The sequence below is a fragment of the Lichenostomus cassidix genome, chromosome 20, assembly GCF_008360975.1.
Source record: "Lichenostomus cassidix isolate B80296 chromosome 20, HeHo_3.0, whole genome shotgun sequence".
Taxonomy (NCBI): domain Eukaryota; kingdom Metazoa; phylum Chordata; class Aves; order Passeriformes; family Meliphagidae; genus Lichenostomus; species Lichenostomus cassidix.
In genome coordinates this window covers 7665908-7690932 of record NC_139500.1, presented here as the reverse complement: position 1 = coordinate 7690932, position 25025 = coordinate 7665908, and the positions used below count along the sequence as shown (strand labels likewise).

Genomic DNA, 25025 nt, shown 5'->3' with positions numbered 1-25025 from the left:
TCGCGAGTGCTCGCAGTGCGCAGGCGCCGATCGCGGTTGCGCATGCGCCGCGCGCGCTCGCCGTGCGGGCCGGCTCCCTCCGGCGCTCCGTACGATGCCGCCCCTCGCCCCGCGGCGGGGTCAGGGCGCGGGCGGCCATCTTGTGGCGGCGGGCCCGGCGGGTTGTTGTCGGTGAGGCCGCGCCGCGCCCCCCCCGCGGGCGGAGCAGCCCCGGCCCCATGTCCTCCTTCTCGGAGTCGGCGCTGGAGAAGAAGCTGTCGGAGTTGAGTAACTCCCAGCAGAGCGTGCAGACGCTCTCGCTGTGGCTCATCCACCACCGCAAGCACGCGGGGCCCATCGTCGCCGTGTGGCACCGGGAGCTGCGCAAAGGTGCGCGGGGGGTTTGTCCGGCGGGGGCCGCTCCGGCAGCCCCTGCCCCGAGGGTACCATGGAGCTGCCGGTGAGCGCGGCCGGTTCCTCCTCGCGGAGCTCCGCGGCTCGGCACCGGGAGAAGTTGGTGCCCCGGGAGTTTCTGGGAGCTGTTTCCCTGCTGTTGTTTACAAACTTTGCGGGGAATACCGCATGTTAGGCGTGTATTCCGATGATACAGGCGGCGTTTTTGGGAAGGCGGAGGATGGAGGAGCGGCCCGGTGTGGGTTGAGAGGGAGAGGATGCTCAGTTCGGTGGGCAGTTCGGTTAAAAAAAGTTTGTTTTTTGGTAAAACAAGAGATGGACGAGTTACGTTCGCCTGGGCGTGCTCAGGGGAACTTGGAAGTGCTCTGGTTGTTCGGCTCCGTTTTTTAATGTTGCGTTTGGATTCGTACAATTCACCCATTACAGAATTTGGGAGAGAAGAGAAGCGAAGAATAATTAGTTGTAGAAAGCACCAAAGAGTTTTACAGCTATCATCCAGAAACATTTTATGCTCGTTTTTCTTGGAGATTACCTAAAGGTAATTTCCCAGATGGCTTCATCCTGAAGTCAAGGGAGACTGTCAATGCCTAGCTGAAGGTGTTCCTGCTGCTGGCAGAGGTTTGGAATGAGGTGATCTTTAAGGTCTCTTCCAACCCACACCACTCTGGGATTCTGTGTGGATGCCCTGTCGCCAAGTGCAGCTCTGAAAGCAGCCAGTGTCACCATTCCCACTGCGGGCACCAGCTCTGTGAGCCCCTTGGAGCAGCTGGAGTGTCTTCTGTGTGATTGCTAGTTGTTGCCATTTATATGTTTTTTAATGAATTTTTATGAAAGTTTTTTTGAGTTTGCCGTGTTGTGGAAATGAGCACTTTTGTTTCCTGCCTCCTCTCTGTTCATGGCTGTTTTGCTCTGGAGAAAACTAAATCCCCCCAGTTCTGCCATTGTGAAGTAGAAACTGATGGTGTCAAAATAGGAAAAGTTAAGGTATATAGAAGTCTGATGTTTGGAAAATATTTGAGTCTCCACATTCACTTTCTGCTACAGTTTCACTCTGTTCTGAGTTATAGGGTTTTCGCCAAGTGTTTTTCCTGAAGTTAGTTAATAAAAAATAAATCAATTGTTTTATTTATTTGCTTGTGGGTTAGAACAGCTTGTTTTAATCGTGTTTAAAATTTATTACACAACTTTTTTCAGAGTTGTGTCACTGTACACAAAAGGCATTAAACTCATGTTTGTTTTATGAATTAGTTAAAAAAGATCAGAAGTGAGTAGGTTGAGAACTACTTGACTTGAAAGCCCCTGATTTGCCTTGGTAACATGGAAATGTTTTGAACTTTGTTTTTAGACTGCAAAGCTATAAAAAACTTTTGAGAGTCCTGTTAATGATTCCAGGTGAAAGAAGTGAGAAATAAATGCAAGCTCTCATTTTTTTTTCTTTCTTCTTTTCTTTTTTTTTTCCCCCTTTCTCAGCAAAATCAAGTAGGAAACTTACTTTCCTATATTTAGCAAATGATGTCATCCAGAACAGTAAGAGGAAAGGTCCTGAATTTACCAGGGAATTTGAATCTGTTCTTGTGGATGCATTTTCTCATGTTGCCAGGTATGTTGCTGTATTTCTTTAGCTTTCCTCTCTAGGGGTTTGCATTCTTGTTATTCTAAGTTTAATTCAGTTAGGTTTTAGGTTTTTTTTAAGTCTCAGGGGTGCTTGTACACTCTCTCTAGTAGAGATTGGACTGACTGTTTTGTGGCTGGGGACTGTTCAGTCTGTATGTGCAACATTGTTTGTGTGTGAGCCAGTCCCTCTCAGCTTCACGTGTTTGTTCTTTATGTGCAGCTCCTATGGACTTTATTTCAATTGTTACCAAAAGATCTGGCAGATCTCTCCACAGGCAGTGGAATTGAACAGTTGGGTGTGTGTTTATTAAAGCCACATAATGAATGCTCTGCCCCATTGCCAGGAGACTTTAAAAGAGCTGATGTTTTGGGTCACTGGATTCTCACCAGCCTTTTGGTTTGAGCACAGTTTCTTTGTGCTTGTTCTAATGGTTACCTGATCAGTAATATCCTTGCTGGAGGAAGGAAGAATTTCATACAAAAGGTGGTGGCTGCATCACTTCTTCCCTTTTGTCAAAAATGCACTGTTACAATGTTGTTTGGTAATAATTCCTGTTATCTCAGCTAGACAACATTAATGCTCTGGTTGTTTGTTGTCTGTTCTGGAGGGCTGTCTAACTGTCAGTGCACACTCTGAGTGCATTTAAGTGCCTAATGATCCAATCAACCTGCTTTTAATTGGGATGTTATTGACTGAAACAACTGTTTAAAGTTAATACTCTGAGTTGTAAACTTGTCAGCTTGGGGGTATTTTTTAAACTCTTATTGCAAATTCTGAATGATAGCAAGTTTTTTCTTCCACAACTTTTCCTGCCTTTACTTTGAGGTGGGAATGTGGGGCACTTCCAGACAATCTTTAGGTCAAATAAAGGGGAAAATTTGACACAAATGTGTTCTGCACAGTTTGTCCCAGACAATATGAGCAAGATTCTCTCCAAATGTTCACATATTGCAATGGGTGCAGCTGCCAGTTTGGAAGATGCTCTCTGAAAACATAAGGAGTGTTGATCAGCTGAGCTACAATGATTTCCTAATCTTTGAACAGAGAAGCAGATGAGGGCTGCAAGAAGCCCTTGGAACGATTGCTGAACATCTGGCAGGAGAGGAGTGTGTATGGCAGCGAGTTCATACAGCAGCTCAAACTGTCTATGGAAGATTCCAACAGCCCCCAAACAAAAGGTAAATGCATGTTGCTTGTAATGTGTGTTTTGTTTTTAAATTGGTGCATGAGTTGAGCTCTGTTAGTTGAGTTGTCTTGTGCTCCAGGGCTGCCTTTTGGGGTGAAGGCAAGTCAGTCATGCAGGGAACTGTTGTGTCCACCTCAAGTCAAATGTCCTACTCTGCATCTCTGAGACTGCTCAGCTGGGTTATTAGAATGTCTTAATCAATACTCTTTATGTTTTTATTCTTGTATTAGTTGTTTCCATGGTTACTGTATTTTATTATTATGCAGCAAGGAGTTTTGAATAATTGAAGTCTGGAATATATGCCCGAAAGGCTTGTCTAGTCTCTTTTCTTTCTTACACCAGCTGATGTCATTTGGGGAAAACTCTAACTTTGCATCATTTAATATCATTAGGACATCTCAGGTATAACCTTATTACTGCATGAGGCATGTGAGAAACTGAGCGTAAGCTTGTGTTTATTGTGCTTTGATACTGCTTTGGCAGATCTTGCCTTTTCTGTAGTACTTGGAAGTGCTTCACTGGAAGTGCTCCAGTGGAAAGAGGGGAGCAGTGGGATGCCTAAAGTATGGAATGTGAGGGACATTAAAAATCAAGAGTGTTCTGGTTAAGGGAATGTTTGTCCACCTTGCAGCTGAAGTAAGTGGATGCTCCATTCCTTGAAGTGTTCAAGTCCAGGTTGGATGGAGGCCTGAGCAAGCTGGTCTAGTGGCAGATGTACCTGCCCATGGCAGGGGGGTTGGAATGGCCTTTAAGGTCCCTTCCATTAACCCAGTGTATGATTCTGTGAAGCGTCAGTGTCTTCAAATGAGCTGGAATGACATTGCTGCTTTGGTCATATTTTTTTCTATTCCCTGTAGGGCTGTGAGGGTGTGAGAGAGTTGGTTTGGTCATTAGTAAAGGGCTCTTATGCCATTCTTAGGTGGTGAAGGCAAGGTCTGATTGAGTTGGTATTTAATGTAGAATTAATATGAAGATGTGAGCATAAATGAGACCTGTATGTGAAAACATCTCTGGTTGTAGCTTTGTGTTTTTTCACACACTGCTTTGGGCAGAGCTGATGGATGGGTGCCTTAGCAGCTCACACCAGAGCCCTTCCACCTGCCCCTGATTGAAGTATGACTTTTGGAAGGTGATTTTTGCCATTTTTTTCCCCAAATGTTATGAGCCAACTGCCCTGACCAAAGGGGTTGTCCCATCTGTGTGGAGGCAGAGGGAATCTGTGCACTGAGGGCTGAAGGTGAACAGTCTCTGCATGAAGTGGCTCATATTTGGGTTCCTCTTTTCTGGGTGCAGTGAATGAGGCACCTCTGGGTTATCTGTGTTACCAGGTCAGGATTATCACACTAGTGATAATCCTGACCTGATTAATTGAGGATTTGAAACTTAATTTAATGTACCTGGGTGTTTCACAGGTGTTTAACTTTGAATCTAAATGCATTGGTAATTGATACCATGTGTTATTTCCTGGTCAGTTGGCAACCAGCTGTACCTCGGTGTCTTTTCCCTTTTGCTCATGGTATCGACCACTTCTGCTACTGATGTCTTCTCAACTTAAAAACATTTGTACAAAATTAAATTTCCTAAGAGTAACAGACCTTTGTCTGTGGGAAGCAGAGTGAAGGAATACAACCCCTTTAAGAGCTGCTGTGTGCACAGCTTCAGTTGGCAAGAAACTTAGTTTTTGTCTGGGTAATTAGAGATGTTAATGTAGTAGCTTTTATTTGGAGGAAAGTTCAGGTCTTTTCATGAGTGTGAATGTTGCTGCCTTGTCAATTCATGTTCAAAAAGAAATTGAGATTTTTAAGAGAAAAAGAACTTTGAAAACTTCAACACAGTTATCCTTTGGGTTTTTTCCTTGTTTTGACTGGTGTGTGTGCAAATTAGCTTATTGATGGTAAGAGCTAGTTTCACCTGGGGGTTTTATGGATTTCTAAGAAATTGATGTTTGAGTTTCTGGTGGGTTGCAGGCAACTTTGTTGTGGTTACTGTATTCCATTTTCAAGCACTGAATGTAAGCAAGATGGAGATTAAGGTGTGCTGGTTTACAGATAGAACAGTTGTTGTAAATGTGGAAAATCATAATCCAGTGCTTCTTCAAACCCCTTCTGGCTTTCTGGGTTTGTGGACACCCAAGGAAGACACAGCTGAGAAATTGGAAATACTAGTGTCTATAGATTGGTGCAAGCTGTGCTGTTAAAATGTTAGAGCTCCTTAAGAGCATCTGGTGCTGTTGGTAGCACCTGGTTCTGTGATAACAACTATTCTTCAGCCCAAGGGATGGCAGCAGGTCAGTGCAGGTAGTTCTCTGTGGATTTTTCATACGCAGTGTCTTAAATTCCTGGGCTGGTGAGTGCTTCTCTCTTGACCAGGATGGCTCTGCTTGTCTTGAGAACACCACTTAGAGTTGTGAGACTTGCCAAAATGCAGCAGAGTCCTGTATCCATGAGGAAATAAGTCTTTAAAGCTCATCAGTGAGTATTTCAGTGGTACAGTTTGTTTCTTGTTTTGTGAGTAGTAAGGCCTTGCGTAAAGCACAGCAATTCAGTTGTCTGCACATGCTGAGTTCCTGCTGTGGAACAGAGCTGATTTCCCTTCAGAGAGACAGAGGGGTAAGAGAACCAGCCCTTTCTAAGCATTGTATTCCCTGGTTTGACTGCTCAGTGGTGCAGCTGACTACCAGATTTTAGTCTTTCGAGTTCCTTAAGGAGATATGCATATGCATGGAAATGAGCTTTTGAATATTGATACATTGTTTTATCTCTAAATGTATTCGTTAGGCTTGCATTTGCTTTCTCATTAATCTAGTTTTTATTAGAATGTTTCTTTTTACAAGCAATAGGGAAGAGAAAAACCACCCATTTCTCTCAAAGACTGGAAAAACTAGGTCTTAAAGGTTTGATGTGGAGCCCTTCAGGCAATACAACTGATATAGCTGATGTGTTTTCTTTTTGTTGCCTTTGTAATAGGCTGTTGAAGGAGGTCCTTGAGTGTGCTGTGATGTAGGAATGTGTCACTCTTAACACAGAACTGAGCTGCTCCCCGACTGCTCTCATTGTGTTTATGTTGCAAATTCTGGCACAGAAAGCCAGACTTGTATTAAAATATGGAGAAGAACAGAGAGGGGAGCAGGCAGGGAGGCTTCTGAAGGAAGCTGAAATAAAGGCACTTGGACACAGGACTAAGCATGGTTTTGGAGCAGCTCAGGTCCAGTTATGCTCACCCCAGGAGAGGCTACCAACAAATATATAAATTGTAGTGAGAACTTCAGCAACCACAAGTAATCTACCCCCAAAGAGAGAAGGGGTTGGAACGGTTTGAGGGGCTGCTGGATCATATAGAAGCCTGTTTACCTCTAAAATCAGTCGTCAAGAGATAAGAACAAAAAGATGAGCACCTGAGATGGGAAGGACCCCCAGGTGGCCAGCTGACAGGAAAAGCTCATAGTTGTCAGCAAGGCCTTTGACACTGTAACCTTCCTCAAGCCACTGGAGGTGATTTGAAGCATAAAAATTGGTGCAGAAATACTTTAGCAGGTATCTGTGGACTCTGCAACAGCAAGGCAACAACAACCTGTAGTGTCACTGCAGGGCTGTTAGGAGAACAGCTGTCTGTCGTTTTTGAGAAATGGAGAGCGCTTTGCCCTTTGGAGGCTTTTAGGGAGTAGTTCAGTTTCTGAGCTGTAAAGAGCACAGCAGAGCAGGAGAGCCACCTTCGTTAGTGGTAGGGGCTTCTCTGTCTTCATTATATCTGTGTCAAGGTGGGCTCTTGATTTTCCTGGCAGAAGCTGTCTGTATTCTACAAGAATATCTTGATTGTTTTAGGAATGTGTTACATTCTGATCAATTTTGGATGCTCTAGATACTTGTTTTCCCCTTCTCTGGCTGGATTTGACAGGCTTTTCTGGTAGGGTAGACTGTGGTGGTTAAATTAGTTCTGGCTGACAGATTTGGAAAGTTACCCAAGCAAGGTGTGTTATCTGTGCTGTGCTTGTGTTCTTTCAGGGGTCCTTTTGCTCCACATGCTCTTGGGTTTAAAAATAAATGAGGGTAGCTTTTTCCTATTTTGATGAAATTGAGGTGGTGTTTCTAGAATTCTCCAGTGTCTGATGCTTAGGTCTGCAGGTCTTCAGCACCATGTGCTTCAGAGCAGTTCCAGTCAGACTCACTTGGCCTTGTTCAGATGGAATATTCAATGAATTCTGAATCCTCTGTGTTAGAGTGGTGAGCAAGTATAATGCTGTGTCTTGTGGTAGACCAGTTGGCAACACAGCAGGAATAACTCTTCAGCAATTTGAATCCCAGCTCTCATTTTAATTTTCACTTGTGTGATTTCAATGGTCACGCATTCTTCTGTTGGTTGGCTTGTGTTTATCCTCTGTTGGTTAATTATTTTATGATAAGTACATACAAATAATAAATACTGATGGCCCATTGTGTTGGGCTGGGAATTTTTAAATTATCTCTTTGGCCACTTTATCAACTGCTTATCTCCTGTTTGACTCAACTCGTGTTTCTCGCAGGCCTCAGTGGACAGCAGCTGTTTTCATTGTTGATCTGGTGTCTCACTGGCTTGTCAGTCAGATTGTCAAGCACTCACACATCAGTTGGATACATACAATAATTAAACTGTCCCTTTATCTAGTCTAGATAGCTTTGTTCTAGCAAACATCAGCAATGCATTTGATTTAGGTTAACTTTTCTGCTCTGCTTTACCTTATATGGAGTGAGTCTGTTCTCTGACAGATGTGTTTGTGTCTGCCTCGGGAAGTTGTTCAGCTCTTCCCCCAGTGGGCAGGATGTAACAGTACCTCTGATTTCTATCCATTAAAAATGAAGTCCTTTCATATGTCCCACCTGACAAGGCAAGCAAAAGTGCATATAAGGACAGAGCTTTCTGTTTAGTTCCTCATTCTAATGGAACAGTCTGTTTTTTTTTTTTTTAATTGAGTGATCTTGGATTTTCTTGTAAATCAAAGTATGTACAGAGTCTGTTCTTGAATTCCATGATTATCTTGGCAAGACTTGATTCCATTGAATAGATGTTCTTAAGACTGTCCAAAGATTTCTTACAAATTGCCCTGGACCTTATTGACTTGGGTGGCAAGTCTGAAAAATGATCTACCTTCTTTTGAAGGTTCTGTGGCTGGATCAAAGGCTTCATTAAGACTTCTGACTCATTAAATAAACTGTCCTTTCCCTTTCAAGCTAATGTTTGCCACCCTGAGGTTCATTTAACCAGTGCTGACCTGCTTTGGCATCCCTGTTTCTGAAGTGCTGCAGGTTACCTGCTTGGAGGTCAGTTCATGCTCTGCCCACTGCTGTTGTTGCTGTCACATCTTAGAGCTTTCACAGAGTAGTAGTTTCACAGAGTGTAGTTTCACAGAGCTGTTCTGAAGCCCTTATTTTGATGAAAGAGTGGAAGGCTGAATAACCAGCAATTACTCTGTTGATTGTGGGACCACCGAGAGCATATACTTGATACAGAAAGATAATTTGAAATTCTTCTGTCCGTGTGTACCTTCACATCAGTGCTTCATTTCTGCTGAAAGAAATCCTTACTTGCACACTCAGTGTTAGCCAGAGCATCTGAGCAGGGTTAAAATCTGTCATTTATTGACAAATAGCACATTTATTTGCCTTTTCTACTTTCAGTGTAGAAGACACAAACAGGTATGAAATGCATGCTGCTCGTGTGTATCCTAGTTCTGGCATGTACAGAGATACATGAGGGGGCAAAATCAACCTTTTACTGCTGTTTTGCATTTGAGTGTTTGGAATATGATGCCAGCTTTAAAGTCCAGCTCTGGTCATTCTCTAGAGAGCTTCATCATCAGAGTATCCATCTGGTGTAATTCTTTGAAGTAGAGATGGATTAAGGTGGGCAGATCTGGCATCCAAATGAGTTGTTTCTATGTCTTCAGTTGCAGAGGAGAAGAAGTCTCTGAAGCGAACTTTCCAGCAAATACAAGAGGAGGAAGATGATGACTACCCTGGGAGCTACTCACCCCAAGACCCTAGTGCTGGTCCACTGCTGGTATGTGAGATGGGATGAGCGTGGGAGGAGCTCTGGAAGCCACACAGCCACCTCCCCTGTGTCACAACCACCTCCCCTGTGTCACAGCCACAAGGTGGAGCTGACAACAAGTGAAATGGATTTAGTGGAGAGATGCAGTTTGAGGTTGAGGAGTCCATGTGAAATGCAACAGATTCTTTTTTCCTATTCCAATAGTGTGTCACTTCTGAGCAATTCCACGTAGTCTAACCCAAGGTCTGAATAGTGCTGCTAGGAAAGAATCTCAAAAGACTGTTAGAAGAACAGGCCGTATTTTAAATTCTTTTTAAGATCAGTGTGTAACCTCTAAAACCTAAAGCTGTGACACAGTTAATACACAATTTTCTTTTGTAGGCCATCTCTTTCCATAAGTTATTAGAAAGCACAGCTTTGTTAGGTTTGTATGGAACTGGTAGGAAAATGAGCTCTGAAGACTTTAGAGGCTCAAGTGTTACTGGTGTGGAAATAGTTGGAATGAAATAGAAAATCATTGCGGCCATTTGAGGCTACAGAATGAACATATGTTAACCCAGAGTCTATTTGAAGAGGATAAAAAATTACACCATCCATCTGGTAAACTGTAAACATTGAAAAATAAAAATAAATAACAGTTGTCAAGGAAATAAGTGAAAATTTTGTTGTTGTTTTTACCTCCAGATGCCTTGCAGCTTATGGTTTCTCTTGATTATAAACATTGTTATTGGAAATCATTGCAGTTTGCAAGGAAGTAGTAAATGTTAGGTAATGGACCTCTTTGTTTTTCAGATTAAGAAAATATTTATTTAAAATTTGTCAGTGTTTTCATTAGTTTTCAAACTATTGAACTGTAGTTTAATAATCAGTGGTTGTGTTTATGAGCCTAGTGTTCTGTTTTAAAAACCTCCCATAGTCCAGTATTTTTTAAACAAAAAAGCAACACTCTGTTCTTCCTGTTCAGGGAGTTTCTCTGTTTAAATTTTTCTTTGGAGCAAGGAGGAAATATAACATTTCAGGGATGGTCTTCCTAGAGCTGTCCTCATCCATGTATTTTTTAAGTTTGGATGCATTTTGAGTGAATTAATTCAAACTGACACATCTTTTCTCAGTGCATTGAAGCCAGCTGAGAGATGAGCTGAGGGGACACAGGGGAGCCCAGTTCAGTTGCAGAAAGCTGTGTGCTTGCAGGGAGCTGTTTGAGGACAGCCATGGCTTTGCCAAATCAGGGCATTACAAAGTTTGCTTTTTAGGAAGAGCTTTTGTCATCATTGGAGTCTATGGTTAGTAACAGGTTACAGAATTCTAAACCTTGTCATGATGGAAATCTGATACAGTTTTGTTTGGGCTGATGGAAATTTGGGGTTGGGTATTTTTGATCTGTCGGAATGCAGCTTTGGAAAAGAACAAAAATGTGCCTGTACACTCTTGTGGGGTGAAGAGACTGTCATGGGGTGCTTGGGTGGAAGATACAGTCTCAGCTTGAGACAGCATACAGGGCTGGTGGTTATCTCAGGCTATTGTGGTTATGTCCTTTTCACCTATGTCTTAAATTATCACTTCTCTTAATTGGACTGAGAAGTTTCCCTTTGCAGAGTCTTGGAAAGGTTGACCCTCCTGTAGTTATGCAGGAGTTGCTAAACACTGGGATAGTGTAAACTCAGTGAATGCTCCCTGTGTTAGAAAGCAACAGTTTAAAGATTACTTGAAGAAAATATTCCCCAAATGGTGGCTTTCAGAGGTGGGTGAGCTCATCTGCATTGGCCACATCCCTGGGAAGTGGATGTGGTTAAGGCTACCTGGTTTTACTGTTTGCTCACTTGTCTTGTAGACGGAGGATTTGATCAAAGCCCTACAAGACCTGGAAAATGCAGCGTCAGGAGATGCGACAGTGCGGCAGAAAATTGCTTCCCTGCCTCAGGAAGTTCAAGATGTTTCATTACTGGAGAAAATTACAGGTATGAGACTGGAAGATGAATGAACACAGGTCCAAAGAATAACTTAGAAATCAAAGTGTGGGCTTTTTAAGAAAATAATCACAATGTATGGTGGAGTGAATTCCTGCTTTTGTGTCCTTGCTTTGTAGTTCCGAGGTAATTAACAGATAGCAATCCTGTAAAGTAACATTGAAGATTAAACTTACATAGCTGCTTCCATTTTTGTGGCTTGGACTGAGGCTTTTGTACTTTGAGAACGTCGTCAGCGTTTTGCAAGAATATAAAGGAAATTGGGCCAGAGTTCTCAAGTGGATCTGTTTGCTTTTGAACACATCAACTGTTAAGATATCTTGAGGTTTTATCAGACTGTGCTGAGTACACACATACTCTTGATTGATACATTTTTGAGTTCTACCAGACTGCTGAGTACACACATACTCTTTGATTGCTATGGGAAAGGCAAATTTCTACCCCCATTAATCTGTCAGTCTTTGTTTAAATTAACTTTTGAAATTGCATTTGAAAAGTAATTTTAATAGAAGCATTTAAAGGTTGAACTGATTTGACTCTTATTCCTGGAGGTAGTTTTAATTTAGAACTCATTATGAAGTATCATTTATTCGGTTCTTTATAATATATTCTTCCAGTGTCCAACTGGACTATGTGCAATTCCTAGGCTTCTGTCAATACATTTGAAATTATTCAGATAAAAGAGGAATTAACAAGTCCACACTGTGTTTAAATGTGGAAGCCACCTGATTTGTTTACTGAAGCTGCTTCCTAACATTTTAATTAACATGTTCATAGAGGCTGACTATTCATAGATTTATACCCCACTCTTCACTGACATCTCCGCGAGGATAAAATGCAGTCAGTTATGTCAGTGTCTAAAATACAGCCCATGAAGGGTGTGTGTCTTATTTCCTGTACATCCCTGTGATAACAGCTCTTATTCTCCTGTCAAGCCAGAAGTATATTTACGAACAAGATGCTATTGTGCCTGCGGCTCATGAATTGCAGCCCTTCTGTCAACAATTGGAAGTTTTAAACTTTGTCCTCTAAATCACCCAACGCTTTTGCACGCAGACAAAGAGGCCGCGGAGCGGCTGTCGAAGACGGTGGACGAGGCGTGTCTGCTGCTGGCCGAGTACAATGGGCGGCTGGCGGCCGAGCTGGAGGACCGACGCCAGCTGGCGCGGATGCTCATCGAGTACACCCAGAACCAGAAGGATGTGCTCACGGAGAAGGAGAAGAAGCTGGAGGTGAGTGCTGTTACCAGGGTTGGCAAAACAACCGGCTCACCAAACACTCCCCTTGGACACCTTATCAGTGAGTTTCTCCCGAGGGAGGTGATTCCAGGTGTTATCTTTGCATTTGGTTCTAGGTTATCTAGGTTCTAGTTATCTTGACACTTGGAGTAAGATGGGTAAGACAGCAGTGTCATACCTGGAGAGTGCAAATCTGTTCTGATGTTCAGTCTAGATGTTTCAATGCACCTGGAAGGCCCAGAGCTCTATACTTCATAAAGAAAAACAGACTTGCCTAACACATACTTTACCTTTTTACAAAATCCTCCTTTTCCAAGAGCCAACCCCCCTTTGCCGTAAGTAGCTGGGTTTTTTTTATATTGCTTGGTGTTTTTGTTATTCTTTTTCTGACGGTTGGGTATCCTTCATCTGCCTCTTGAGCCCCTGCTTGATTAGGGGAAGCAGTTTAAGCCAGATCTTCTGCTCTCCGTCCTTTAACAGCCACTTACCTACAGCTTCTGTGGTGGAGTGTACATGGGGCTGATAGTGAAAGACAATTATTAGTGTCTTCTGTGCAGCTCCTTTGAACAGGGAGGGCAGGACCCCAAAAAAAGCCTGGCTGAGCTGAGCCCCCCTGCTCGGCCCAGTGCTGTTTGAGGCTGTGCAGCCAGCTGTTTACAGCTGTTTATCCAAAACGTGCCTTCTCCATGGAAGTTCTTTCAGCAGCACGTTGTGGGACTAGCGAGGAGTTTAATTAATGACTGTGGTTGTATGTCACTCTGCCATCTGCTAAACTGCCCCTTGGCGGCACATTAAGGGCTTCTCTGCACCACGGTGCTGGTGATGAGCAGCTGCTGCAGGGTGGATGGGAGGGGATGTGGAGGACAAAATCTCCTGGAAGGAGACTGTGCTGCAGCAATTGCAGACTGTTTACTCTCATGGCAAACCTCATCCTCTGACAGCTCGGCAACATTGTTCTCAGATAAATTTCATTTGGAGTGTTTTCTTTGCCCTGTGTTTATATTGGAGCTTCTCAATGCCTTGTGACTGAATTTCTTCAAGCATAGCGTCAGTCTTATGACTGAGTCAGTAAAAAACACTTTCAGACATGGATGCAGATGATGCCATGAAACCAAATCCTGATGGCAACTGATTTTTCTGTGGAAGTCTGTGGTCAGGTTTAGTTGTTTTTCTTGCTTAAAGAAAGACCTGTCTAGTAGAAGCATAGATGTGTATGTAAAAAAAATACGTAAATGACAGACACACTGCTGTTTGCTTTTAAAAAAGGCAATAAAGAGGTAGCAAAATGCTGCACAGTCACGTTTTAAAAAGCCCAGACCAATTCATAATTTGGAGTCAGTTTGAGACTGTGAAACTGAGAAATCTATAATGACAACATAAAATTAAAATTTCTAATGCGCTAGCTGAAATGTTGTGACAATTGTGGAGGTTTTTTGTTTGGAAAATATCCTTTTGGTAAGGAATGTTACTTGAAAATGGTAACTCTGGCAGAGGCAGAAATGTAATCCTGAAAATAAAGTGTTTTGCTGGCTGAGCTGCTTTGTTAATGGTAGTAATCCTGCTGATGGCAACGGGACAGGCTGCTTGCTCTCTATTAGGTGTAAACACAGTTCTTCACTACATTAGAAAATAAAGAACGATCTTATTTAAATATTAGGATCTTATTAAATATCTGTTTAGGTTGGCATCTTTGTCATTCTGCCAGACAAGGTACCCTCAGTGCTGTAGCAGTCTAAACAGAGTTGCAGGAAATGCCACTCCAAGAGTGCACATGAGGCACGATTGATATTCGTGTCAGCTCTCAAACCTCAGTGAGGGATGTTGCCTGATTACAGCGTTCCATTGTTCTGCCCTTGTAGAGGGTTAATAAACAGTGGAAGATGCTGGTTATAGATAAGGCAGGCCAGATCTGCTTATCAGTTTTGTTTGAGTCTTTGATGTTCTCACAGTATTGATAAGCCTGGATTTTTCTTTGTAGTGCTAATAAGCATTTTACTAGAAGGATCTGAAACTCTTGTAGCAATTAAAAATGTATTAAAAAACCAAAACATTTACTCAGGCAAAGTCTGAAATGAGAAAATAACTTAAAACAATCTAATTTTACATACCTACTCATTGTAGGCTTTGCTCTCTTGAGGTATCTTTTCCAGAATCTTTGGTACTATGAGTTTTTCCTCTTGTGCTATAAGTTTCCTGACTTAGATGAGAGGGTGTGTTTGGATGGAAGATGGATTGCTTACTTCGTCATCCTCATTTAAGCGGCTGGTTGGGGAGAGGGGCTTCTGACAGTAATAAAAATATTTTAAGAGATGGAAATAATCTAATTTGGAAATTACTCTGGATGTTTTTTGTATTTTATTTACTTGCAAAGTCTTTCACTGTGATAGCAATGAAAGTAGCTAATCTGTGTCTTTTTGTAAAGCAGCTTTTGTGGTCTAAAGAGCTACAGTTGTTTACTAATCCTGTTAATGCTGTCCCTCATGAAACAGCAAATTGTCAAAACAAACATAAACTCAGTGTGTTTGTGTCTTGTGGGCTAATGCTTAGAATACTCTGCATGTCAAACCCCTGTGACAGAGCTCTTGTCATCAGTTGCAGAAAAGCTGTTTTAATTGAGGGACACTGCTGAGGAAGGTGGCTTTGGAAAGGAATTACACATCAGCATGGATACAGCTGGCACGAGTAAGGACTGAAACAGTGAGGGGCAATAAAGCAACGGTGATTTGAAGGGAGAGAGCTGGCACAGAGCCTGAAGATCATAAAATATGGACAAACTCTGGGTTTAGGGTAGCAATGGAAGAAAAATCAAAGTGTAATAATTAGGATTGCTTTATCCTGGGAGTGGTCTTGTGGTGTTTTCATTGTGGTCCAAGAGCACTGAAAAGGGTAGATTCTCCTTCATTCTATCAGTCAGTGAAATCAGCTGGCCCCAAACTGATACTAAATAGGCTATAACAAGGCATATATTTTCAAAGGTAAGTATTCCTCAGGTTAACTTCCTGAAAGGTATGGGGGATAATGTCATTCAACAGCTGAATACTGAATTTCTTTTTAAATGGTGCTTCATCTTGTTCAGCAATTGTGGGCTTGATACTGCAGCTGCTGTTTGATCTTCCATGGCTGGGATGGATCAGAGGTGGCCTGGACATTCACAATAGCAGATGACAGGAAATAAAAACTTCTTTCAGACAGGCGTAGAACCAGGAACTGTTGTTTCTATAAGAATGAGATAAGGTGTCCTTGTATCTCACATTAGTATTGAACTTCTAATGGAAGTTTCCTGATTTGTGTTATTTTTGGCTATTGCTGCCCCATTACAATTACAGAGCACAATCAGCTGGGGAGGGTTTTTGTCCTCCAGCACCTGAGCCTGCAGAACTTCAAGGAGAATTGTCTTTTGAAGTCAGAGCACTCTTCTGGAATGCATGGTGGGCAAGGAGAAAAAAATCCAGGGAGTTAGTTTGTGTAAAACTGAAATGTAGCAGGGAGAACATCCTGCGTTGGTGTACAAGGCAGCTGTAAAAAGAAGTCAGATAAATAGATGAGACTGGAAGAACCAAGGAAAAGTAGTGCAAGGAAATGGCAAATTGTGTGGAAGCTTCATGTGTACCTGAAATAGCTGCTGACTGTAGAAAACATGCAGTGAGTGGAGGGACGGTTATTTTAATGGCAGGGGGGGAAGAAGCAGAAAAAATAAAATATTTTGCATTCAGAATTTTTGGTTTGATTTGCAGTTGGTGACTGCAGTTTTTCCACATACCTTCTGTACCTGTGTTTGTGAAGGGTGACATGAGGAACATGTTGTAGCACAGACAGTACGTGTATGTAGGGCAGTGTGTATGGAGGGGTGTGTGCACTCAAGTAAGTGTGTGTTTACATGTCTGCAGCTATAAATCTAAAGAACAGACTGTATTTAAGATCCAGTTCAGGGGAAATATTCTGAGTCTTGGCTGCAGCTGAAAAATTGTCACTTAGAGTCCTGCTGAGAGCTCTGGGGGTTTTTAGATGTTTGTGGGTTTTAATATTCATGGCTTCAAGGCACCTTTAATAAGGTGTTAATGCTGTGCCCACACAAATTTGCAAGCCTTCTTTGATAATGCATCTCTGAGGGATGAAGTGCACTCTCACTTGAGGTTTTCTGGACTGCCCAGCACTACACATTTTCTTGAAATACAATTTAGTTCAGTGGGTTAATAGGCAATTTATTGCTGCACTGCTTCCACTGCCTGGGTCTCTGTAGCGTGTCAGTGTTGGCACGGCTTTGTGGCTGCTGCTTCCCTCAGACAGGAATTCTTGGGTTGTGTGGTATATTCATTTCAGTGGTTTAGACAGTGAAACAGGAGATGAATTTTTAGGGTTCCTGCCAGGAGACAAAATTGTCAGTACTTTACATGCGTGAAGTGGCAGGAGCAGCTGTGGGAACCAGCAGCAGAGGGGGGTCAGCTCTGTGCCCCAGGCAAGGAGATCCTGAGCTGGAGCGCCCAGACACAGCATCACTCTGGGCTCCATAGTACCAAACTGGTGAATACTGGGGCAAGAAATGCTCAGCTGTGCACCAGTCCTGCCAGCTGTGAGCCACTGGTGCCTCTGGGTGTGGGACAAGAGCACAGGCTGCTCTGTGGGGATGTGATGAGCTGACAACAGCAGGGAAAGTGGGTCTGTTGGGCCATGTATGGCTTGAGGCAACAGCTGTGTTTCTTTGCGTGATGCAAAGGTACAATTCCTTCACTTTATAGGTGCTTGTATTTATAATTACTGTAGTGCTGCAAACAGAATCATGCTAAACAGTAAAACCAAAAATAATAATATTATAACATACAGTGTTTTTGTGCATGAAGTGAATGAGTGTATGACCACTCTCTTGCTTAGCTGCAAAAGCACTGAGATGCTTGGAGAGGTGAATATGTAGCTGTTGGCTTGTGCCCTAAATGTTGATTTTTGTTGTGAACATCAAATGCACCCCCTCAGTGTTTATTTCTGGAAGGTTATTCAGCAAATGAGGGTTTGTGTCCATCATACAGTGGCAGCCTGAGCCCTTTCTGAGAGCTTTTGAACATTGCAGAGGCTGGGGCATCCCCAGCAGCAGCAGAAATGCTGTGTGGAGGCCTCTACTGCTGTTTCTTCTGCTGCTCTAAACAAAGAGGAGAGCAAGGAAACGAGTTACGGTTTCAGAGCGTGTAATTCTGCCAAGAGCAGAAACACCATCTCTGCTGAAGTGTGATGAACGATGCCGCAGAAGAAAGAAGCCTTGTCAAATTTAAAAGAGCAAGACTGAACAAATTTAAGGTCTGAAAATGAACTGAAGGCTCTGTAAGGAAATATATCATTCAAGCTCTGATTCCTGGACTGCATTTTTTAGATAAAAACTCAGATTTGCTGGGTTTCTGCTGCTGCAGAATGGGGAAAGCTGGCTTCACCCTGGCATTTGGTTTCACTTTGCTTTTGAGGGGGTTCTGAACTTGTGGACTGGCAGAAATTTTCCTTTCTGTTCTTTTTCTAGTGAGTATGTTTTAAAAATACTTTACATAGGTTAAGTGGCAAGGAGCAGAAGCTAACCTAATCAACTTGCTTCAGTACTGTGGTGTATTTAATATTTTTAAAGAGGGTTTTTACCTGAACATGTAATCACAGAGTCAGACCTCTCACTTTACTACATACCCTCCAAATTTCTGCCGAGCCTCTGATGGATTTTTCCCCTGACTTGTGGTCTTTTGCTTTCCTACAGCTGGCTCAAGCTGCAGCATATCAAAACTGCGCCTGACTGGCTGCTCTTCCTATTCATTTTCCAAATTCTCATTAATGCTTAGCTAGATGTTTTTTCAGTAGATGCAATTGCTGTGATGACTTACAGCATGTTCCTGCTCGACCCTGCACAGGAGAGGACGTGTCCAGTGCACACTCTGAGCCAAAATAAGCTGAAATGCGTGCTGTGGAACGCAACAAGGTGAACCAGGCCACGCAGCGGTGCTCAGGATGAATTTCCTGTCATGTTGATTACAGTCAGTTCTATAATGTTCAAGCAAGGCTGCTTTGGAATGAAACACTCTGTCAGATTCATTCAGTGGTAGTTAATTCTGATTTTGCATTTGTTTCAAGGACTGAGTATCTAATTCTCTTGGCCACTGAGGATGTAGAATGCTATGCATTGAAAGGGAATGTTGATTAGCAAATGCATCCTTGTGGCACAGTGCCAGTATTTTCCTGTATCATCCTGAAACTCCTGCTTACAGCAGAGATCTCATTATTTCATCTAAAAAAAGCAAATAGCATCCAAATGCTATTAATCTTAATATAAGCCTACTGAGCAGTGAGGCAATTAGCTCAACATAGAGTACAAACAAAGGCCTCGGAAAGCAGCAGCTTCTTTTGACTGCACTTCACGTTGTTCAGTTTCACGGAATGGAAGGACCTTACGGAAAAATCTGCAAGGTGCAGTTTCCAGGCTGCATGAAAAACATGGTGTCCCATAAAACCTGCTTCCAGAGTCCCACATTGCAGAATATGGCCAGAACATGTGGAAAAAGCAAAGCCCTCAAGCTGGAAGGGAGTTCCATGTCTCTGCTGCCATGTATTCTTGAGGGGAGCAGCCAGCATTCCCTGTCCCATCTCTAGCTCATGGTCTCTCCATTCCTTGACAACTCTGCCAGGAGTCAGCACAGCATCTCAGGTCCAGAGGGATGGAGAGGGTTAAGCATGGAGCAGTTTTCTACCACGCTCTGTGTTGTGTATCCAATCTGTGCAATAAGTATTCATCTATTCTAGGAAATCTCAGTTTCTGGATTACTCCCTTAGTTTCCATTCCTGAATTTAGTGATGTTTTTCTGAGCCAGTTTTAAAGGGTTTGGGGGCTGTTGCTGCCTTTTCCGTGTGAGAATCTTTTCTCTCTCTTATTTTTTTTAACAAGTGGGATTTAGGCTTTTGCTGTGGACTAGATAATGCTTGCATTTACCTACTAGTAAGGTGGAATTACTTAATTTGAAAGGAACATGGTTCTTAAGGTGACTTGATTTTTATTTTTTGTCATCATATGTAGTCCCTCTTCAAATTGGGAGGGTATTTCTGATAACTCATTGTTCTATGTAGCCCTCAATGTAGAGTATCACTGAAAATAAGGACATGCTAAGAGCAATAATTTCCTAAACAGTTGAAGCTGTTAATTATGAATCTGGAAGCTGGTTGATGCTGTTAATTTTCAGAGGAATTGCTCCTAAGTCTGTATGTTTGCCAGCAGTAGTGTGGTTTGGACACGTCTTGGTGGTTCTTCATTTGTCAGTGTGTTTTATGAGAACTGGGCTGTCAGGGAAGGCATTGGCAAGATTCTCCCTCCCATAAGTAGCTCCATTGGGGAAGGAATGTTGTTTGCATCTAACATTACTGTAATGGTCACGCAAATCATCTTCAGCTCAAAAGCCATCGCATTCCAGTCCTGACTGTCCATGAGAAGTGGTGGATCCTGGTCCTCCCATCAGTTTTGCCCTGAAAATGGCAGGACATTCATCTTTCCATGGAGGCTTTACCTGTTTTTACAGAATTGTTTTATGTGGATCCATAATTGGATCCATAAACTGGTAATTGTTTGGTGTGGATCTTGGCAATTCAAGCCATAGTTAAGGTATTTTCTTGGCTTACGCCTGGAATTTGCACCTTCTTTTCATCTTCACTGCCCATTTATCAAACCTGGAGGACTTGCCAGCTGCCTTGCCCTTCTTTTTTTCATTCTATCTTTAGCGGGAATTACTACAGAAAAACCAGATACCTGCTGATACTCACTCTTGACAGTTTGGCATTCCTGAGGAGGAAATGCTGCCCATTCTTTCCTTGCTTGGTATCCGTCATTCCATGACAATGGCCTGAATTATGAATTCTTAACTATTTTTTTAGATTTTCTTCTCCAAGTCTCCAAGTGGATCTCCAAGTCCAGCCTTTTCACCTTCTCTCTGCCAGCATTTAGAGTACAGTAGCACAGTAGATGTTCCTGCTCTCCTTGCCGTGTGTGCAGGAGCTGGTGTGCTGGTGTCTCCTGCCTTGCAGCACTGGGGATGTGCCAGCCCTGAGCTGAGCACTCCGACTACTGTCTCTCCCTTTCCCCAGGGTTGGCTCCCATGTTCTTTCTGAGAGGAATCCCAAGTGTCAGAATGCTGTGCCTCCATGGCATCCCTCTTTATCTGCTGCTGTTCTGTGTTAATGCTAAAGAATCTGGGGTGTTTGTTTTTGTCCTCTGTCTTCATCTCATGACTTTCTTGACTTGTTTCCCTCTTTAGGAATTCCCCAAAGAGTATGACTAGGGATGTGGGTGCAGTCTTATTGTGGTCCTGATTCTGTCTTTCATTAAAACAAGACAGATTCTCACAAAAGTAATGTGCGCTCCTTCTCTTGAGGGTTTTTTTTTTTTTGTTACTGTTCTCTATGCATGAGAACAGCACCCTGCAGTTCACGGAGCTGGGAGGGCTTTGTTTGGACTTGACTATTTCACTGCATATCCTGTGTATGTTAACAGAAGTGTTTGGCTATGATGGTATGTTAACTCAGTGGGCCTCATAAAAGATTTAAGATTGAAAAAAAAAAGACATTTTTACTTGGTGCTGGCAGGAAATGTGTGGGATACACTTACATAGCCATTGCAGGGATATCGGGCGTTGTTGCGATTGACGGCTGCTCACTGTTCTAATTCAAAATAATGAAATACAGAGAGTGTAAACTCCTTGCTTGTAACCCCACAGGAACTGCTGTGCTTTGATGTTTGGAGAAGGTGAAGAGAATTTCCATCACTGAGAAGGTTAGAAAGTCTGGATTAAAGCTGTAAACTCTTCAGAAAGATGTTTTGATTAAACATGTGCCTAGTTTTATTTGATCTTCAGAGATACAAACTTCTGTTCTCTTTGCCAAGTAATTAAGAAATGAAAAGTAAATTGATATTCTAGCTGTCTGTGTGGAAGTCTGTTTTGTCTATGGCTCTTTTCTAAAGCTCATTGTTTCCTGCATTCTGGAGGTGCCATGAAAAGTAGGCCACATGTAGCTGAGTAAAGACTGGCACATTCCAAACGAAATTCTGTGCTGCTGGGGTTTTATTCCTTCAGTTGCTGTCTTCTATGACTGTTGCGAATGTATAGAATCACAAAACTTTGAAAATTACATTAACAGTCTTTAATTAATCTTCTGTATTGGATAACTTGGATGTGTGTTGGGCTGCTCTTAAGTGGCCTCTCAACAGAATTGGCCACAGTTCTTTCTTCCATTTTCAGGGTCCAAACTCCTTCTCGCTCTCCTCATTATGACACATGAGTCACTGGTGTCTCTGAGACCTGAGGGAATTTCTGTGCATGGATAGGGATTTCTTACTGCACTTTACTGCTCAATCCAGACCTCATTTGTAGAAAAACCACTTGCAAGTTTCCTCTTCAGGGATTTTTAACTGGCTGTTTTTTACCCTGTAATAAAATCCTGAAGGTGTTAGTGTCTGTGTCCAGTGTGGATGTGCCTTTCCCTGTTTTACATTCAGTGATCCTACGTGTGTTTCCATGGTGTTCCTGCCACTCCAGTCTCACAGAACAGCTGCTGGGGTTGTAATGTGAGCTCATAAAGGAGACCCTGTTTGACAACCAAAACTTGGGTTTGATTTAATGACTTGAAAGGGAAAATTGGATTAATTAAATGTTTAGAATTTATCAAGTTTGAAAGCAGTGAGCATTTTGGCAGCATAGTAATTCCTGTGGTGTGCCTCAGCCTGTGGCCTCTGGCAGTGGAGGGGTGTCAGAGGAACACTCTGGCAGCAGCTGGGAGTCAGTATTTGGGGAAGAATACAAGGATAAAGAAACTCTGCAGTGACAGTTCTCTCAAATGCTCTATCAGGTCCCAGTGTGTGCCCTTCTGGGGACATTTTACATATCAAATTAGTAAGGCAGGGCAGGGTTAGTTAGGGATGTCAGAGCCTGTGGGCAGGCTGTGAATTTGGGGCAGATGGCAGGGTCCACAGTCGTGCCAGCAGTTGCTCAGAGCACCAGGGCCTGGCTACCTTCTGTGAGTCCTCACTTGGAAGATACTCCTGGCTTGACTAACAGCACTGTTAATTAACCTGTGCTTAATCTTTGTTCTCTTTATCTCTTTCCCTCAGGAATATAAACAGAAGCTTGCTCGGGTAACCCAAGTGCGCAAGGAGCTGAAATCCCACATCCAGAGCCTTCCAGACCTGTCACTGCTGCCCAATGTCACAGGAGGTCTGGCACCTCTGCCATCTGCTGGGGACCTGTTTTCAACAGACTAGAGCAAGCTGTGTGCCCCAGTTTCCATTATTACCAGCAGAAGTAAGAAGACTCTGGTATTGTCTGGAAGTCCAGTCTTCCAAGATCTGCAGTAGGAAGGAACTTACAGACCCTGCTTTGAACCTCTTGGCTGCTCCTCCTCACCCTCTCTGTGTACACTGGCTCACATGAGGGGAGGAAGAGGAGTGAGTTTTGTGAGCTCTAAAAGGAGTGGGGGTGGTCCATTTAGGCAAACTTCTCTCATCTTTTCCCATCCTCTTTAGTTGCTGTTTGCTCTTAGCACTTGTTACCCTCACAAAGATCACAAATCATGTACACACATACCTGGGAAGCATCCAGAGGAAGGTTGCCCATGCAGCATCTTCCCTATGTACAAATATTGTATTATTTCTCAGTAAGTCTTGTCTGTTTTAGTTGGGTTTCTGAGCCCCATCTCTGGGAGCAGTGGAGTGGCTCATGAGCCTCGTAGGGATGTGTGTGCATGTGGGTCCTGTGCCATGGTGGGGTCAGGGGAAGGCATCTGCTCACCAATGGTACAGGGAAAGATTTTTTCCTAAACCTGCAGTTCCTCATACTGCTGTGGGCCTGATGTGAAGGTAGGTCCCATTTGGCATGGATGTAAATTGAAGTCACAGGCAATAAAAACAAGCAGCTTTTCTTTGTGAGCTAGAGGTAGACTCATAAGTTACACTGTGCTGAGCAAAGCAGAACTGGATGTTACCTAAGTGGGAGTGGAAGTAAATTTTGTTCTAGCTACCTTAGATTTATACCACATTTTTCCTCTTCATTATATGGAAGTAGATGGTGATGGAAGCTTTGTTTTAACACCATGAGAGGCTGGAATGGTGTGTGGCAGCTGCTGGTGTCCCTGTGACAGGCACTGTTAGTTCTACTCTCAGGATGGTTACATTTAAAATACAATGATATAAACTCTCTCCATCGCTTTAGTGAAGTTGTCTGATGCACAGAAGTTAAATGTGGTATAAAAATTTATTTATATAGAAAATAGACCCATATATATGCATATATCCTGTATGCACATGTACCATGTCCATGCATGTAGATATTAGAAGGATGTACTTAATTTTGTGTCACAGATTGTGAGTTGATTTTTACAATCAAGAAAAGTGTAAGAAGCAAAAAAGGTAAATTTAAAAAGCTCTTAATTCCATTATGTTGCTGGCTACTGTTTTAGCTGCCAGGGGTGTAGTTACATTTCAGTTCGTGTGTTAGGTGTGGCAAGGTAGACTCTGATCACTGAACCATTCCAATCTGGATACAATTCTGTTTAAATTTAGCACATCTCACTATAAAACAGGTTCTGTTTCTTGAGACGCTTGATCTGGTAACACAGGTTTTATAACAGAGGCTGAAGTGAGCTGAGGTGCTCTCTCTGTGCCTCCCTGTGGACTTGAGCTGCTGGTGTCAAAGCCAGGAGAGGAAAATGCAGAAATGCAAAACTCATTCTGCTCCACATTAATTTATTTTGCAGGCTGTTCAGTAGCCTGGTCAGCATTCAGTTACAGCAAACAACATACAGCATCTTTTGATCATTCAGTTGTTCAGAAGCTCACGTCCTTTTCCTACTGACTCTTCCTTTTGTCCTTTTTTAACGCTTCTTGCACCCTCACTGCCCAGCCAACAAATGTGTTTTTTCTCTCTAGTTTACAGGAATTTTTGCAGTGGCAGAACTGTCCGTTCCCTGAGTCACTTTGACTGTGCAGCCTTTATGGTCCAGACCTTAGATAAAGCACTGTACATTCTCTCTGCTTTTGCCAAAAATGAAAAACAAACAAAACAGAAAACCCCCCCACCAAACTTCAAGAACCCAAACCAAAAGACTCTTTTCCATCCTGAGTCAGCTCACAGAGTTACCCTGAGGCTGTTTAAACCAAGTTATTTTGAGCATTGATTGAATGTGTATCCATTATAGGACAAAAAAGCTGTCAAAAACTGATGTAGACAAATGTGTTGGCATCTCATGTTTGTGTTTTGGGCAGATCTGTGAGAGAGTTGTCTGTCTGTTTTTTATTTTTTAATTGAAATGTTTTGATTTTTTTTTCTGAATATATGTGTGTGTTTTATTTTGCTTAATTTAAATGAAGTCTTGTGGTTTTTAATTTTATTTGTTTTACTTTTTGGGCAAAGGGCATCTGGTGAACTGGGTGACATTTTCTGAAGGTTAAACAGATTTCCCCACAGTGTGTCTTTTTTAACAAAAGCTTAAATCTGTATATGAATTGACTTAGGAATTAATTTAGACATATAGGCTGCCATTTGACAGCAGTATATTCTGAAATGTCTCATAGATATCTATTTTTGAATAAAGAGGGTGTCATTGAA

At 42.5% G+C, this 25025-nt stretch overlaps 1 protein-coding gene across 2 annotated transcripts; it reads left to right on the top strand.

Moving 5' to 3' along the window:
* The first annotated feature begins 50 nt into the window (after nt 1-50).
* On the top strand, nt 51-25025 carry RPRD1B (regulation of nuclear pre-mRNA domain containing 1B). Of its 2 annotated transcripts, XM_085079289.1 has the most exons (8): nt 51-369; nt 1864-1993; nt 3053-3186; nt 9115-9227; nt 11050-11176; nt 12242-12417; nt 21144-21199; nt 22535-22669. In XM_085079289.1, exons 1-7 carry the CDS (start codon nt 219-221, stop codon nt 21174-21176), a joined length of 864 nt encoding a protein of 287 aa, XP_084935415.1. In that variant the 5' UTR covers nt 51-218; the 3' UTR covers nt 21177-21199; nt 22535-22669. The 2 variants fall into 2 exon arrangements, with proteins under 2 accessions (XP_084935415.1, XP_084935414.1); XM_085079288.1 differs by lacking the exon at nt 21144-21199 and having other exon boundaries at nt 53-369; nt 22535-25025.